The sequence below is a fragment of the Pseudorasbora parva genome, chromosome 9 (assembly GCF_024679245.1).
Source record: "Pseudorasbora parva isolate DD20220531a chromosome 9, ASM2467924v1, whole genome shotgun sequence".
NCBI lineage: Eukaryota > Metazoa > Chordata > Actinopteri > Cypriniformes > Gobionidae > Pseudorasbora > Pseudorasbora parva.
The window spans coordinates 27,792,406-27,806,578 of record NC_090180.1 but is presented as its reverse complement, the minus strand read 5'-3'; the positions used below and the strand labels follow the sequence as shown (position 1 = coordinate 27,806,578).

Sequence of the window (14,173 nt, the reverse complement as noted above, 5' to 3'; positions counted from 1 at the left end):
ATAATGAAGTAAAAAGCCTCAAAGTCATGTAATATTTATAAATATTTATATTTATCTCCTTATAAATGTGTGGAGAAACTTCTGTCTGACAAATCAAATAATTAGGTGCAACCATCATGCAAAAAAGAAAAAAAAAAGGAAATTACATCATTGGTCATTGGCGTTCTGCCCATGCAAACCCTCATGACTTAACTTCATGTCGTTTATTTTCAGAACACAAATGAAGATATTTTTTAATGAAATCTGGGAGAGTACTGTCCCTCCATTGACAGTCTAAGCAACTACTTACTATGATGCTTCAAAATGCTGAAGAATTAAAACTAATCCATATGTATACGACAATTTACCATGACGTCACAATAGCAATAAACGTTCGTCCGGGTGGCAAAAGCCGAAGCGTTCCTATCGCAACGCTAGTAAATTGCTTGGGATTCAGACATAGTTAACATGATTATTGAGGGACCGATTAACTAATTCAGGAGATAGCGATACATGAAATGCCTAACCTTGATCCAGTAGATGTAGCGCTAGTCTAATACCATAATTTTTAATTGAGCCTCAGCCTACCATTGAGTAGTTATTTTAGTGACTGTTGCTGTTTGACTTACAATATGTTAGGCTATCGTAGATGGTCTATTTCCCTGTTATATAACTAAAAAGGCTATGATCGTCTTCTGTTGCTCGGTCAGGGTCGGATATGGCACAGACGTGAGCTTCTGATGGTCAAAATCAGATAGCGTGCGTGCAGATGCGTGTGTGCTGTAGACTAGTGCTACTCCGCTAACGTTAGGCATTCACTCAAACTAAACTCGCGGTGATGATGAAGCCAGTGTTGTACACGCATCAATCATCCATCAGCCTACAACTATGTTTTGCTTTTCCTATTTCTTCCACTGACATTTGATCAGTAGCCTACATGACACTAGAAGTTCAGTCTCTTCCTACTTTTACTTCAGGCAGTGACTGGCAATAAGTTCGATCTTTAAAAGAGATCTAAAGTTTACTAATATTAGTCTTGAATTTCCCCAGATATATATATATATGTTACTGTTTACAGTAGCCGTCTGTGGATCTCTTCAGTTTGTCAGTAGAAGCCGCTCGCGTTCTGCCACCCGGAAGTATCTTGGTTCTGATTGTTTACAAACATTCTGAAATGCCCTATTGAGCAGTTTACTACAATATTTCTGAAGAGACTAGATCGTTTTACACGATGAACAAATTGAATTTAGACTTTTATCCTCATTTAAACATTGATCAATGAACTTATACAGAAGCTTATCCGCACTTGCTTGACGAGCAAGAACAAACCTTATTGGTTCTTGCGGAAGTTAAAACATGCTACATGACACGAGAATGAACTTCATTGGTCCTTGGGGTAGTTCAAACGTGCTGCGTAACACAAGAATGAACCTCATTGGTTCTCGCTGAAGCTCAAATGTGCTGCATAACACGAGAATGAACCTCATTGGTTCTCACACATTAAGCAAGCATGGTTGAGCTTTCATTAATCATGTCTGATGTTTAAGTTTGATGAATGTTTATATATGAATAAAAGCCTAAATTCAATCTGTTCATTATATAAAGCGATCAATTCTCTTCAGAAAATTTGGACTATACTGATTTATATGCTTTATTTCTCTTTATGAACTTTTTGAAACATCAAAGTGGTAGTTGCATGGACAGTTAATGGTAGGACTGAACAATATTCTGCTTTAACATCGACATCGCGATGTGCGCGTGAGCGTTAGTCACATCGCTGGAACAATGCGATATGAAGGGTAGTAGCCCAAAGAGAATGGTAGCACCAGGGTAGAACCTGGAATATATATATATATATATATATATATATATATATATATATATATATATATATATATATATATATATATATATATATATATATATATATATATATATTATTTTTTTTATTTTTTTAAGTTATGTCATGAACCAATCAGGGGGGGTTGGTGTTGTAAAGCTGCTGTTTAAATGTGTTTGGCTTTGCTGTTTACAGGAATTTGTTCTCTAATCTGTTTAGAAGATTTAATACAAAATATATTCAAGTGTTATTTCATTTTGTTTATTTCATATATTTAGCCATGATTATGATGACCAACACTGTTTTACTTTGGCACTTTGGCTACGAAAAATTGACTTAAAATAAAATATATATTTTTATAAAACAACTTATAAGCATTTTGGCTCACAATCTTTTAAGTTATATTGTTCTAAACCAATCAGGGGGGTTGATGTAAAGCTGCTGTTCTATTTTAAAATGTGTTCTGCTTTTGTGTTTACAGAAATTTTCTAATTTTGGAATAAAATATTAAGTGACCTTTTTGCCACTTTTAATAAAGCTTGCTTATTATTATTAATATCATGGAATGGTAATTATTGACTTTAGCCTGGATTGATGGCTCTCAATATCGCAATGTAATTTTTTTTTTCAATATCGTGCAGCCTTAGTTAATGGAGGAACAGATTACAATAAAAATATTAATTTGTGTTTCGAAGATGAACGAAAGTCTTACAGGTATTGAACAAACAAGGGTGAGTAATTCATGACAGAATTGGGTGAACTAACCCTTTAAAATAATTTAGATCAGATAATCTGACTTTTTTTACGACAAGCCAAGGTTAGTTCGGAGTGCAAAATGTGATATGGTGGGATCCCTCAAAAGCTTAAAGGGTAACTTCAGCGATTAGCATATGCCATTCTATTAGTAGAAACCCTGGAGTATATTAAAATAATCATGCCCAAACATCAATTTGTGTCATCGGAGCAATTTTTGGCCAGAGGCTAAAGACTACAGCCAGCAGAGGGAGCCATTTCTGCATGTTTTCAACCCACATGTGGGGGGGGTGGGAGATCGCACTCACAGCTCAGCTAGCACCTGCAGGCAATGTAAGTGTTTTAACTTCTCAAATTAATTTCTATGAAAGTTAAGCTCTGTTCATCCAAAGGCATGAACTGAAAACATGCTAGACTGAATGTATATGCCACGAGCGCAATTGCGATTATCTCAGCTTTCATCACGAGAGCTATTTCAGCTCATTCATCATGATGAATGTAATCTGACTACTGCTGCATTTGTGCTATGACACTCCTTCAGTGGCTAAATCACATTATATTGAACAGATACGTTCACTTTTTAAATGTAGTGTCTGTTCACTAACTGAACTGATTTTGTGGGGGAAAGTTGGGAGTGGCCTCGTAGGGCAGCAAAGCATTCTGGGAATTGTTGTCTTTTGTCCCCATGAGACAAAAACACATTTTCTGTCTTATCTCAGTCTAGAAAGCACCAAATTCAAAAATAATTTCACATTTCTACTACATTAATGGCCTAGTTCAAATACAGATTGTTCTTGCCCGCGCTGAAGTATCCCTTTATGATATTTTTTTGAATTTATAATCCATCACATTTAAAAAATGAACAAAACATAGACCATGCAAAATACTTTTAAAATAATAATTAAGGTGTTACTTTTTACAGCACATTCTTTCTTTTTTTCAATCAATATAAACTCTTCTATAAAATGGTACACAATTATATAAAACACGTGATCACTGATCCTAGTAAGAAACCAGCTTAGCATACAGTTATAGTATACAAATACAGATCATCAGACAACAGGAAAGACTGCTAAAGAAGTTCTTGTACCTTTAATATGTTTGTCTGAGGTCCTTCCATGTCATTGGTGTGACTGTAGAGATGTGTAAGAACCTCCAGTATAAAACTCTCTCTGTCACTGTATCTCCTCAAGGCTTCGCACAGTTGAGTCAAACTTGATTCTCCTGCCACCTGCATGTGTTTACAAATATCCAATAAATAATAATAATACAAAATAAATAAAATGTATTATTTGTCACATGCTTGAAGAATTTGTTCACTTTAGAATTAAAAATTCCTGATAATTTACTCATCTCCATATAACCCATGTTAATTTCTTTTTTCTCTTCAGATACAAATAAATTAAGGTTTTTAAGAAAAACATTCCAAGATTTTTCTCCATATAGTGGACTCAACAGAAACCATCAGGTTGAAGGTCTAAAAAAATGCTGTTTAATTACACTAGGGGTCCTGGAGGAACACCGTCCTGTAAAGTTTAGCTCCAACCCCAATTAAACACACCTGAACCAGCTAATCAAGGTCTTAAGATACTAAAAACTTCCAGACAGGTGTGTTAAAGCTTGGAACATACTCTGCAAGAACAAATAAATGTGTTTGTTTTCTCGAGGTGGCAAGAACAAGAACAAAGTTTGCCAATACATTCTATACTACTCAAGAAAAGCAGGTGCCGATTTTCGCGTTTCTCAGCATTTACCACGCCCACTTTAAACTTTGAAGTTGGAGGTGAAAATGAGATTTTGCGCTTTCTTTGGAAAATGACAAAAAGTTTCGCTAGGTAACACCCTTAAATCTATGCGGGGATCATTTAGAGCCCTTTGAAGCTGCATTGAAACTGCAATTCGGACCTTTAAACCATTGGTTCCTGTTGAAGTGCACTATATGGAAAAAAGACTTCATTTCTTTTCAACTGAAGAAAGACATACATAAACATATTGGATGCCATGGGGGTGAGTAAATTGCTTTAATGAGATGGCAGTAAAAAGTAATTTTTCTGCAAGCTATCATGTTGTTTCTAGTCTCTCATAGACAGACTTTTGAATAGCAACAAAGTATGTGCTGTTCAGGATCCGGGTAAATATTAATAGTAACACTAGTGGATCAAGTGTGCCTCACCGCCTGCTCTCTACTCAGTAGTTGCTACATCATGTCGCTGCATATTAGATTAAATGGCATTTTTGTTTTATTTTATGTTTCTAGATGTGCACTTATAATGTTACTAGGATCCACCGGCTGTGAGGTGAAGACCACATGTCCCAAGATGCTGCGCTCAAACTTTGCGTCATCAAACTACCCATTTGTTTTGAATAGGCGCCCTCCAGTGGACGGAAAGTTGCATAGTGCACCTTTAAGTTGAAATTAAAAAATATTTCTTGAAAAAATATTCTCCCCGAGACGCAAGAAGAAAGCAAAAAAAAAAAAAAAAAAAAAAAAAATATATATATATTATATATATATATATATATATATATATATATATATATATATATATATATATATATATATATAATTTTTTTTTTTTTTTTTTTTTTTACTATGGAAAATTACAAAAATAGTAACTCACAATGACTTGGATAAGTTACTTTAATCTGATTACTGGTTTGGAAATAGCACGTTAGATTACTCGTTACTGGAAAAAAGTAGTCAGATTAGAGTAACGCGTTACTTAGTATCTGGCCTCACTGACTGGGTATTCATTTCAAACTTAATTTCTAAATTCATGACCCCTTTCAAATTTTCAGTCAGTCAGTGTGAACAAAGACTCTTACCTTCAAATTTCCATCTCCACACAGCAGCTTAGAGCCACCTGCACCTGTGGCCAGCAGCCCAATGAACCTCATCCCTGGCCGCACTTCTACAAAAGCTTGGATGGTAGCATCACTTACACCTCTCCAGCCCGACACATCCAGGGACACAAGATGCAGAAGAATCCCTGGGCGCTCTAGTAGTTGCTGCACCAAATTGTCTCCATCTATTACCAGCTTGTCATTAGAGATGTCCAGGTGCCTCAACAACTGAAGCTTGGAGAGAACTAAGATGAGACTGGAGGTTGGCATCTCCAACTTCTGAAGCCCATGTGCAGTCAAGGACCTGAGCCGTGACTCACAATTTAAAAGAGGTATTAGGTCTGTAATGTTAGTACCAGAGATATCTAAGTTCTCCAGCATGGGCATTGCACAGATATCCTCCAGACCTTTGTCATCCAGGTTTGTCCAGGCCAGAGAAAGCTTCTTTAAACCCCGGAGCATGCTGAAGGAGGCCTGCAGTGACTCCTCATCTGCTTCCCCATAAAGATGTAAGCCATTCATCAGCAATGTCTGAAGGCCCTGTCTGCACACTTTGCTGGAGGTAACACTGTGGAGAATATCTGAGATTGTGATGTCCCCATGTATATGTGAAGCATTCAGTTCTTGAAGCTTGTGAGGGCAGAGAGCCAGTCTGAAGGCCTCAGTTGAGAGGTGTGAGGACTGGACGTACGCTCGCCGCAAACGCAGGTGCTCCTGATTCTGGAAAATGCCTATGGTTCTGTCATTGAGGACCCCTGAGTGGAGTAGGAAAACAGGCACAACATCATACAATAGATCTTGCAGGCTACTTAAAGGGTTATAGTAGGACTGGGGACAGTGGTGGATCCTGGCATAGGCAATACTGGCAGCCAAGAGGGGTTGCATGGGGTACTGCCTACAGTGCACATAGCTTTTGAATAAGAGATTCTTCTCTTCTTTATAGCTAATTTAAAGTGAGAGCGCATCCAAGTAATGCATGAGTGCGAATCTCTCGAGAAAAAAAAGGATGTGCACGGTCAAATATACAGTGTTCTCATGGTTCTCTTTTCTCTCTCAGATATTGCGTGTGCATGCTCAAACTTTGTCCTGAGTACTTGCTAATCTTTATGTGCTCTTTCTCCTGCAGGGGCCAGCTGCATAAACATAACTGCTAAGTTAAGACTGTTTCTTAAAGGACAACTCCAGGGAATTTTTAAGTTTATCTTGATCGTTATACCTTTGTGAGTACAGTCTATAGGAAAAAAACGAACCGGATTGGTGCTTGTAACACGGAGCTATAACAGTTAATGCCCAGAGCCCCGACTCAGCTAAAACGGCAGCTATGTGGGCATCAGAGGTGGGTAGTAACGAATTACATTTACTTCGTTACATTTACTTGAGTACATTTTTTGGGTAACTTGTACTTTTAGAGTATATTTAAAAATGGGTACTTTTACTTTTACTCAAGTACATTTCTTGTGAAAAAACTGTACTTTTACTTCGTTACATTCGGTGGCGTTCCTCCGCTACTGTCAATGATGATAGTTAATTATATATTTTAAAATAAGTTATGAATTGTTCGCAAGTCTCGCGAAACGTTGGAGAGGCTGCTTCGCGAGAGGTGGATACGCATCACCCGCATAAAATTAGCGCGCGTTTAGTCAGAAGATGATGGCCGAAGCAGAGGGAGATGTGTGAGCTACGGCAGATCACCCGTACGTGGCCTCAAGTTCAGCCTGTTTTCAGTCAAAGATGTCAAAAAGAACAGTTTCATAATGTAATGCATGCTGTGTGCACCAATATGAACGGACATCTCAGCATACATTAATTCCAGCTCCAACCTGAGAAAACAGCGGTAAGTGTAACAATGATGCCTATATTTGAACACTATTAATGGTAAATTGGTAACTATGGGCACTTTTCCTTTATTGTAATACTATTTCACACACTGTCCGAGTGTTTTCCTCATATGCTCTCTTGTGCAAGCATTGACAAATCATTTGAATCCTCCGAACACACCTCCACAAACAAACATTCACATCTGCACATTTACATATCTTTTTTTTCTCATAAAACGAGCAACCTCATTGGCAAAATGTACGTTACCTGTGACATTTTTGCAAACCACAAAATACGTACCAATACACTGCAGTTTCCAACAGAAATGAACACTATCAGAAAAACTGCATATTTTAGTCTATGGTTTGTAAACTAAAACATTTTGAATTTTGCGTCACAGCTCCATGTTCTGCTTTTCTGATTCACCAGATTTGCTCGATAGCTCAGCTGATACAGATTTGTATTTGCAATGCGAAAAGCTTGAGAGCGAACCCCGTGAAGAACGAGTCATGATAAAAGAGCTCAAAGACGAGTTCTAAACACAAGCTAAAAATACATGGACACAATTTTATTTTTGTCACATTTGCTTTTGTTACCACTTTCGGGTAGGTTTAGTGTGGGTGTACGTTAAAAACACAACGTAACAAAACATGTCAGATTCACGCAAATCTGTTCTGGAAAAAAATAAGCTTTTAGCGCCACCCAGTGGACATTTCACTTTGAAACTGTCGCAATTGCCAATATGTACGTATTGGTACATATTTTGTGGTTTGCAAAAACGTTGCCATAGATACTGATGAGATCAGGCTAAAAACGAAACAAATTGAATAGCCTAATGTAACATCTTGCATTTATACACATATCCGGACAGACAACAGTCTGCAGTGTATATATACATTTAAAAATGGGACTGTATTTTTAAGAATGCATATACTTATAAAAGTATAAAAGCAAAGTATGTTTTAAAAAGAGCTGTGGTTAGCCCAGCACACCATTAATTTACACTGTTTAACCATTAAACACACACACACACACACACACACACACACACACACACACATATATATATACATATATATATATATATAGCTCTCTAAGTCTGAAATTCAGGGTTTTTGGATCTTATCAATCAGATCGAAAGTAACTAGTAACTAAGTACTTGAGTAGTTTTTTCATCTAATACTTTTTTACTCTTACTCAAGTAACTATTACGATTGTTACTTTTACTTTTACTTGAGTAAATATTTCCGTAAGTACTTGTACTTTTACTTGAGTAAAGATTTTGGCTACTCTACCCACCTCTGGTGGGCATAAACATAAAGGGTGTCTTTGTGCCTCTTAACAGACACAAAATGCAATTAAAATGTCTGTCCAACCTGAACAGGTCGTTTACATGACAACAAGATGCGTTTAGCCACTTAGCCATTGTTTAAATTCACCTAAATAGTGTTTTAGATGGCTAGCTGTAGTCTCACGCTGCAGTCCCGTGGGAACGCAGTTGTAGACGGAAAAAAAGGCAAATAGTCCAGTTGGGAAGAGCGTTGTGTTGGTAAAGCATGATCCTCAAGCCGTGTGTACCCAAATGGAAGGATAAATAAAGTTTACTTTACCTCCACAGTTGCACCAGTCTTCGACCACAGAATGGCATTTTTCTTCAACCGGCCCGCTGTGTTGTGTCTGTGTAAGTTAGTGTTAGTGTATGTGTTCGCTGCAAACTTTCACATTCTGTTGCCACAATTCGGAAAGGCACAAATGTGAACCATTTCTTCTTCACTTGTGAGCCTGATCATATCATCACTCTAGTGATGTCCGGTTCACGAACGAATCGTTCTTTTTAACCGGTTCTTTTTAGTGAACCGGGCCAACCAGTTCACCAAATCGCACTGAATCATTCTAAACGGATCGCGTCTCAAATCAGCGCTGATCCCACAAGTTACTTTAGTTGCTCACATTCTGACATGACTGACAGTCCCTCCGAATAGAAATAAACTAATGTTTTGAATTATATGTTGTAACTCCAACCGTTCACTGAACTGAGACATGTTTTGCTGAGGGAACTGATGAACTCACTGATACTTAGCATATGCGTGTAACTGAACATACAGCGGTTCTCGGATCAGCAGTACAGAACCGAAAACCGTTTCTCTCTGACACGTTCGATATTGAGAACCGATAAGCCGTTGAGCAGAGCAATGAGATCACTCTTCACACATACGACGCTCTTTTTTGGCTTTTTTCCAGCTACAATGGAGTTCCCATGGGACTTCAGTGCGAAACTACAGCTAGCCGTCTAAAACAGGTAAATTTAAACAATGGCTAAGTGGCTAAACGCATCTCGTTGTCATGTAAGGGTCCTGTTCATGTTGTACAGACATTTTAATTGCGTTTTGTAAAGAGGCACAAAGACACCCTTTACGTTTATGCCCCAATAACTGCCATTTTAGCTGAGTGGAGGCTCTGGCCATTAACTGTAACAGCTCCGTGTTGCAAGCACCAATCCGGTTCGTTTTTTTCTTCTATAGACTGTACTCACAAAGATATAACGATCAAGATAAACTTAAAAATTTGCAGAAGTTGTCCTTTAAGAACTTGTCTGCTTAACCATCTAAACAGATATACACATCATCAGGAAAGAGAAAAAAGTGAGGGGAAGTAATTTTGATTTAACTTCACACAAGAACGATAACTATTACTATATCAGTTTCTACACCATCTGTTTATTCTGTGTTTATTTATCTGTTTATTTAGTTTGCTGTTTGCTGCTTTAAATGCTCAAGCTCTTTAAAGCAGAATTGATTCTGATGGGCTGTTATTGTATAATTTTCTTAATTAAGAAAAAAAACTGTGATTCCAACTATATTAGTTTCTGTGCTAATTTTGTTATAGTTTTGGGGTTGACTCTGCTTCATTTGAGATTTTTTTATATTTAGAATGATTTTTAGAACTATGTCTTTACCATTATATAGTTATCATCCTTGGTGTGAACGAGGGCACATTAATTTTTTTCATAAGTATGGGCACGGACAAACCATTTATAATAAATACTGCAATATTCCATAAAAATAAGAAGCGATAGACAGCTTCAGTGATTATAAAGGGAGAAACCTTTGCTCGCTTTCTACTAGTAACCCTTTCACAATATGAATAAAATTGTATTTCTCATGCTATATCTACACACTTCTCTCAGATTTCATCAAAAAGATCTTCATTTGTGTTCCGAAGATGAACAAAAATCTTACGGGTTTGGAACGACATGAAGGTGACTAAATGATGACAACATTACAATTTTTTGTTGAATACCCATTTAAGTCTACGAAATATAATGCAATTATAATGCAAACTAATAGAGCTTCTACTTTTTCTGTGTAACATTCTCCAAAAATCTTTGTTGTTCAAAAGAGAAAAGGTCAGAGGAATATCACTGGAGGGTTATGATAAGGCAAGGGTTTTAGGACCCGTGTTAATATTACAAAGGCTTGCCAGCGCTTGAGAGACCTTAACAGGCCTGAAAATGAACGTTGAGGTTGTGTTGTTTCTCCTCCCAATGTAAGTAATATTGGTTTAGCTGTTTCACAGAACCAAGATATGCTGTTTTCGTAATGTTAGCTATAGTAACAGTATAGTGTTTGTATTGAGCTGGTGTGCTGCTAGTGAATAACAATCAACTCTTGCTTGTATATACTCTTGTGTACTGTATGTTAATATTTTTTTCTTTCTTGTCGTTCATTCATCATCGTCGCTTTATTTTTTGCGAAGCATTATTTTGCTTCCACTCTTGCGTTGCATGGCCGTGCATCTGGAGGGTGACGCGATCAACGGAGGGATGTGTTTGTTTGGGTTGATTTCAAATATCAGTGTTTCTCAGAAATAGCTTATTGCACCTTTAAGTACATATGAATATTAAATGTTCCTTTGGTTTTTGACAAAAAGCAGTAGGTGGGCACTGTCTTCATTTTTTATTTAACTAGTGCCGAATTTGCATTAAACTATTTGTATGTACTTTGTCACAATGGTTGCTCTATTCAGCTCATGACTTTTTCATGGGGTAAAAAACTAAGCAAAACACCAAATACAAAAATAGTGTATGTATATACAGTTGCAAAAAAAAGTATGTGAACTACTTGCAGAATATATGAACATGTTAATAATATAAACAAAATAAGTGAGCTGAATTTTTTTTAATGACCCCATTTGAAAGTTTATGAACCATTGTTTCTTAATCCTGTGTGTCATTTTTCTAGAGTCTCTTGTTTGTCCTGACCTGAGCAATTAAACTGAACAAAGTTCTTCAGAAAAATACTCCAGGTTCTACATTTTTTTTCAGTTTTCCAGCATCTTTTGCATATTTGAACCCTTTTCAGCAGGGACTGTATGATTTTGAGATCCATCTTTTCACTCTGAGGCCAACTGAGGGACTCAAACACACCTATTATAAAAGGTTCAGACATTCACTGATGCTCCAGAAGGAAACACGACGCGAAGAGCCAGAGGGCAAGAACTTTTGAACTGGAGATACTTGCATATTTCCCGGAAGACAAATTAAGCACAATTTACCTTGATCTTTAAATTCAAAATGTTTTCACCCCCTGGCTTAATGAATCATGTTTCCTTCTGGAGCATCAGTGAATGCCCTCATTTGTCCTCAAAGTGAGAATATCCATCTCAAAATAATAGTCACTGCTGGAAAGGGTTCAAATATGTAAAAGATGCTGGAAAACTGAAGAATTTACAGGACCTGAAGGATTTTTCTGAAGAACAAACAAGAAACTCAGGTACAACCATCCCTAAACAAAACACCAGCAAATGACACACAGGATTAAGAATCAATGGTTCATAAACTTTTGAATGGGGCATTTTTTTTAACGTAAAATGTGTTATTCAGGACAGTACTAAATAAAATAAAAAATAACATGCATTTTGTATGATCTCTCTTAGTTTCTTAAAATTATTTACATTTTCACCGATTCTATAAGCGGTTCGCATACGTTTTCTTGCAACTGTTTTCAATTAATACATGTATAATTTTTTTTATATTTTTGGAAGAATATAGAATTTCTAGCTATATCGCCCAGCCCTATGTTACAGTGAGCATCATCATACCCTCATCAGCCATCTTGTGCAGCAGCTGATCAGCCAACTCTTGAGGAAATAAAGGACAGTGGTGGAACTGCAGTGATCCATCCTTTAGTGCAACACAAAGCACTTCCACGTTGTGACACACCCAGGCCAAACTGATGTCAGTCAGGGAGGAAGGACTCTCTTCATCCTGAAACAAAAAAACGATATGCTGAGAATACCACTGTATAATACTTTAATGTTGAAATCAATTAATTATATTGATGACGCCTACATGTGAGTCTAGATGACTCGTATCAATGGTTATACGAATTCAAATCAAATCACAAACCACCAGTAAAATGTTTTATGCAATGGAAAGAATTATTTGTCATGTCTACATACTTTTGAGGAAACTGCGTTCAAACTATTAACATGTCTACATACTTTTGAGGAAACTGTGTTCAAACTATTAACATAACACAACAAATACATTTAATTGTGTTTATAAATCCTATTGTGCACGATCTAATCTAATTTTGTGTCTCTGGAAAATATTGATCTGTGACTGAATTATCTTTAATAAAAGTTGTGTGTGTGTGTTTGTGTGTGTGTGTGTGTGTGTGTGTATTTGTAATACAAACTGCAATAATACTGATAATTATTTTAAAATGTAATACTTACTGTAATTAATGGGGTTGTTATTTAATAATTTAATGAGTCAGATGTACATTTCAGATATATTTGCTATTCATTAAAACCTAGAATAATTGAGTGAAAATCATTCAATTTGAATTTGAATTCACAAAGTTATTAGGACATGGCTTTGATTGATATATGGGCAGTTAAATATGTTTATATTTAAATACCTGTACATAAGTCGAATAAAAAAAAATTACCTTTCAGAACAGCTTAATTCATATTACTGGGATTCTGCTTTGTCTGTTGTTATTTATTCAATTAACGTTAGATCTTCAGTTTCAACTAAATTTTTACAATATCCACACCACAATTTAACGTTATAGATAATTTGTTAAAAGTTATTTTATGTAATTTTACAATCAAATTACATATATGTTATAAAATACATGGCATGTCAACTTTCAATTTGCATGATTAAGGTTTTTTGGCACTTGTTTTTGTTTGTTTGTTTACCGTGTAAAAACACACGTAGGGCAACTGAAAAAATACACACGTGTCTAATGCATGCACGGAAAATTCACTTTCTCCTACAGGAAGTTATAATAGCCAGATACAATTTAAGTTAATGTTATGGCTCTAGTTATTGTTGTTGTTGTTGTTGTTGTTTTTCAGAGATCAAACTAGTACAAAAAAACTTTTTCACATCATGTTAGTCAGCAATAAAAAAAAGAGTAACTCACCATTATAGTATAGATGTGAAACAGGCGACAATGTTCAGTTAAGGTTAGCTTCTCTAATGCATATGGGCCTAGATTTCTTCCTTTAAAGGAATAATCTTATTACTGCAGCTGACGTTGAGCCCTTAAACAGAAGCTATTCTTGGAAGAAGAAGGACACAGTACCGTCGGTCCAGTTTGCGTTGAGTTGCGTTTTGCATATAGCGCAACGGTCGCTTTCAGTTTGTTTGTCATTAAAAAACTAACGAGCAACGTGAAATATTGTTGACAGCTGATCACTCGTGGTAGGCGTGTCTTCAGTGACGGCGGCCCATTGTGCTGGGCGTGTTTTCAGTGACAGGCAACAAAGCACAGACTTTTGATTGGTTGCTTGTCAAACATCATTAAAACAGCGCTTCGTTTTTTTTTTTTTTTTTTTTTTTTTTTTTTTTTTTTTATTATTATTATGTCACATACAATGAACATGGCAATAGTAATTTCCAACATATCGTGTAAAATATATTAC

At 36.3% G+C, this 14,173-nt stretch overlaps 1 protein-coding gene across 2 annotated transcripts in view; it reads right to left on the bottom strand.

Moving 5' to 3' along the window:
- zyg11l (zyg-11 family member, cell cycle regulator, like) overlaps positions 1–13,960 on the bottom strand; it is a 42,488-nt gene extending 28,528 nt beyond the window's left edge. For both annotated transcript variants that reach the window (XM_067452148.1, XM_067452149.1), the window contains exons 1-4: positions 13,672–13,960; positions 12,335–12,500; positions 5,399–6,171; positions 3,663–3,803 (exon numbers count right to left, since the gene is read on the bottom strand). In XM_067452148.1, coding sequence (XP_067308249.1) covers positions 3,663–3,803; positions 5,399–6,171; positions 12,335–12,500; positions 13,672–13,674 — 1,083 coding nt within the window. In that variant the 5' untranslated portion in view covers positions 13,675–13,960. The remainder of the gene's footprint in view (positions 1–3,662; positions 3,804–5,398; positions 6,172–12,334; positions 12,501–13,671) is intronic.
- Positions 13,961–14,173: the final 213 nt, after the last annotated feature.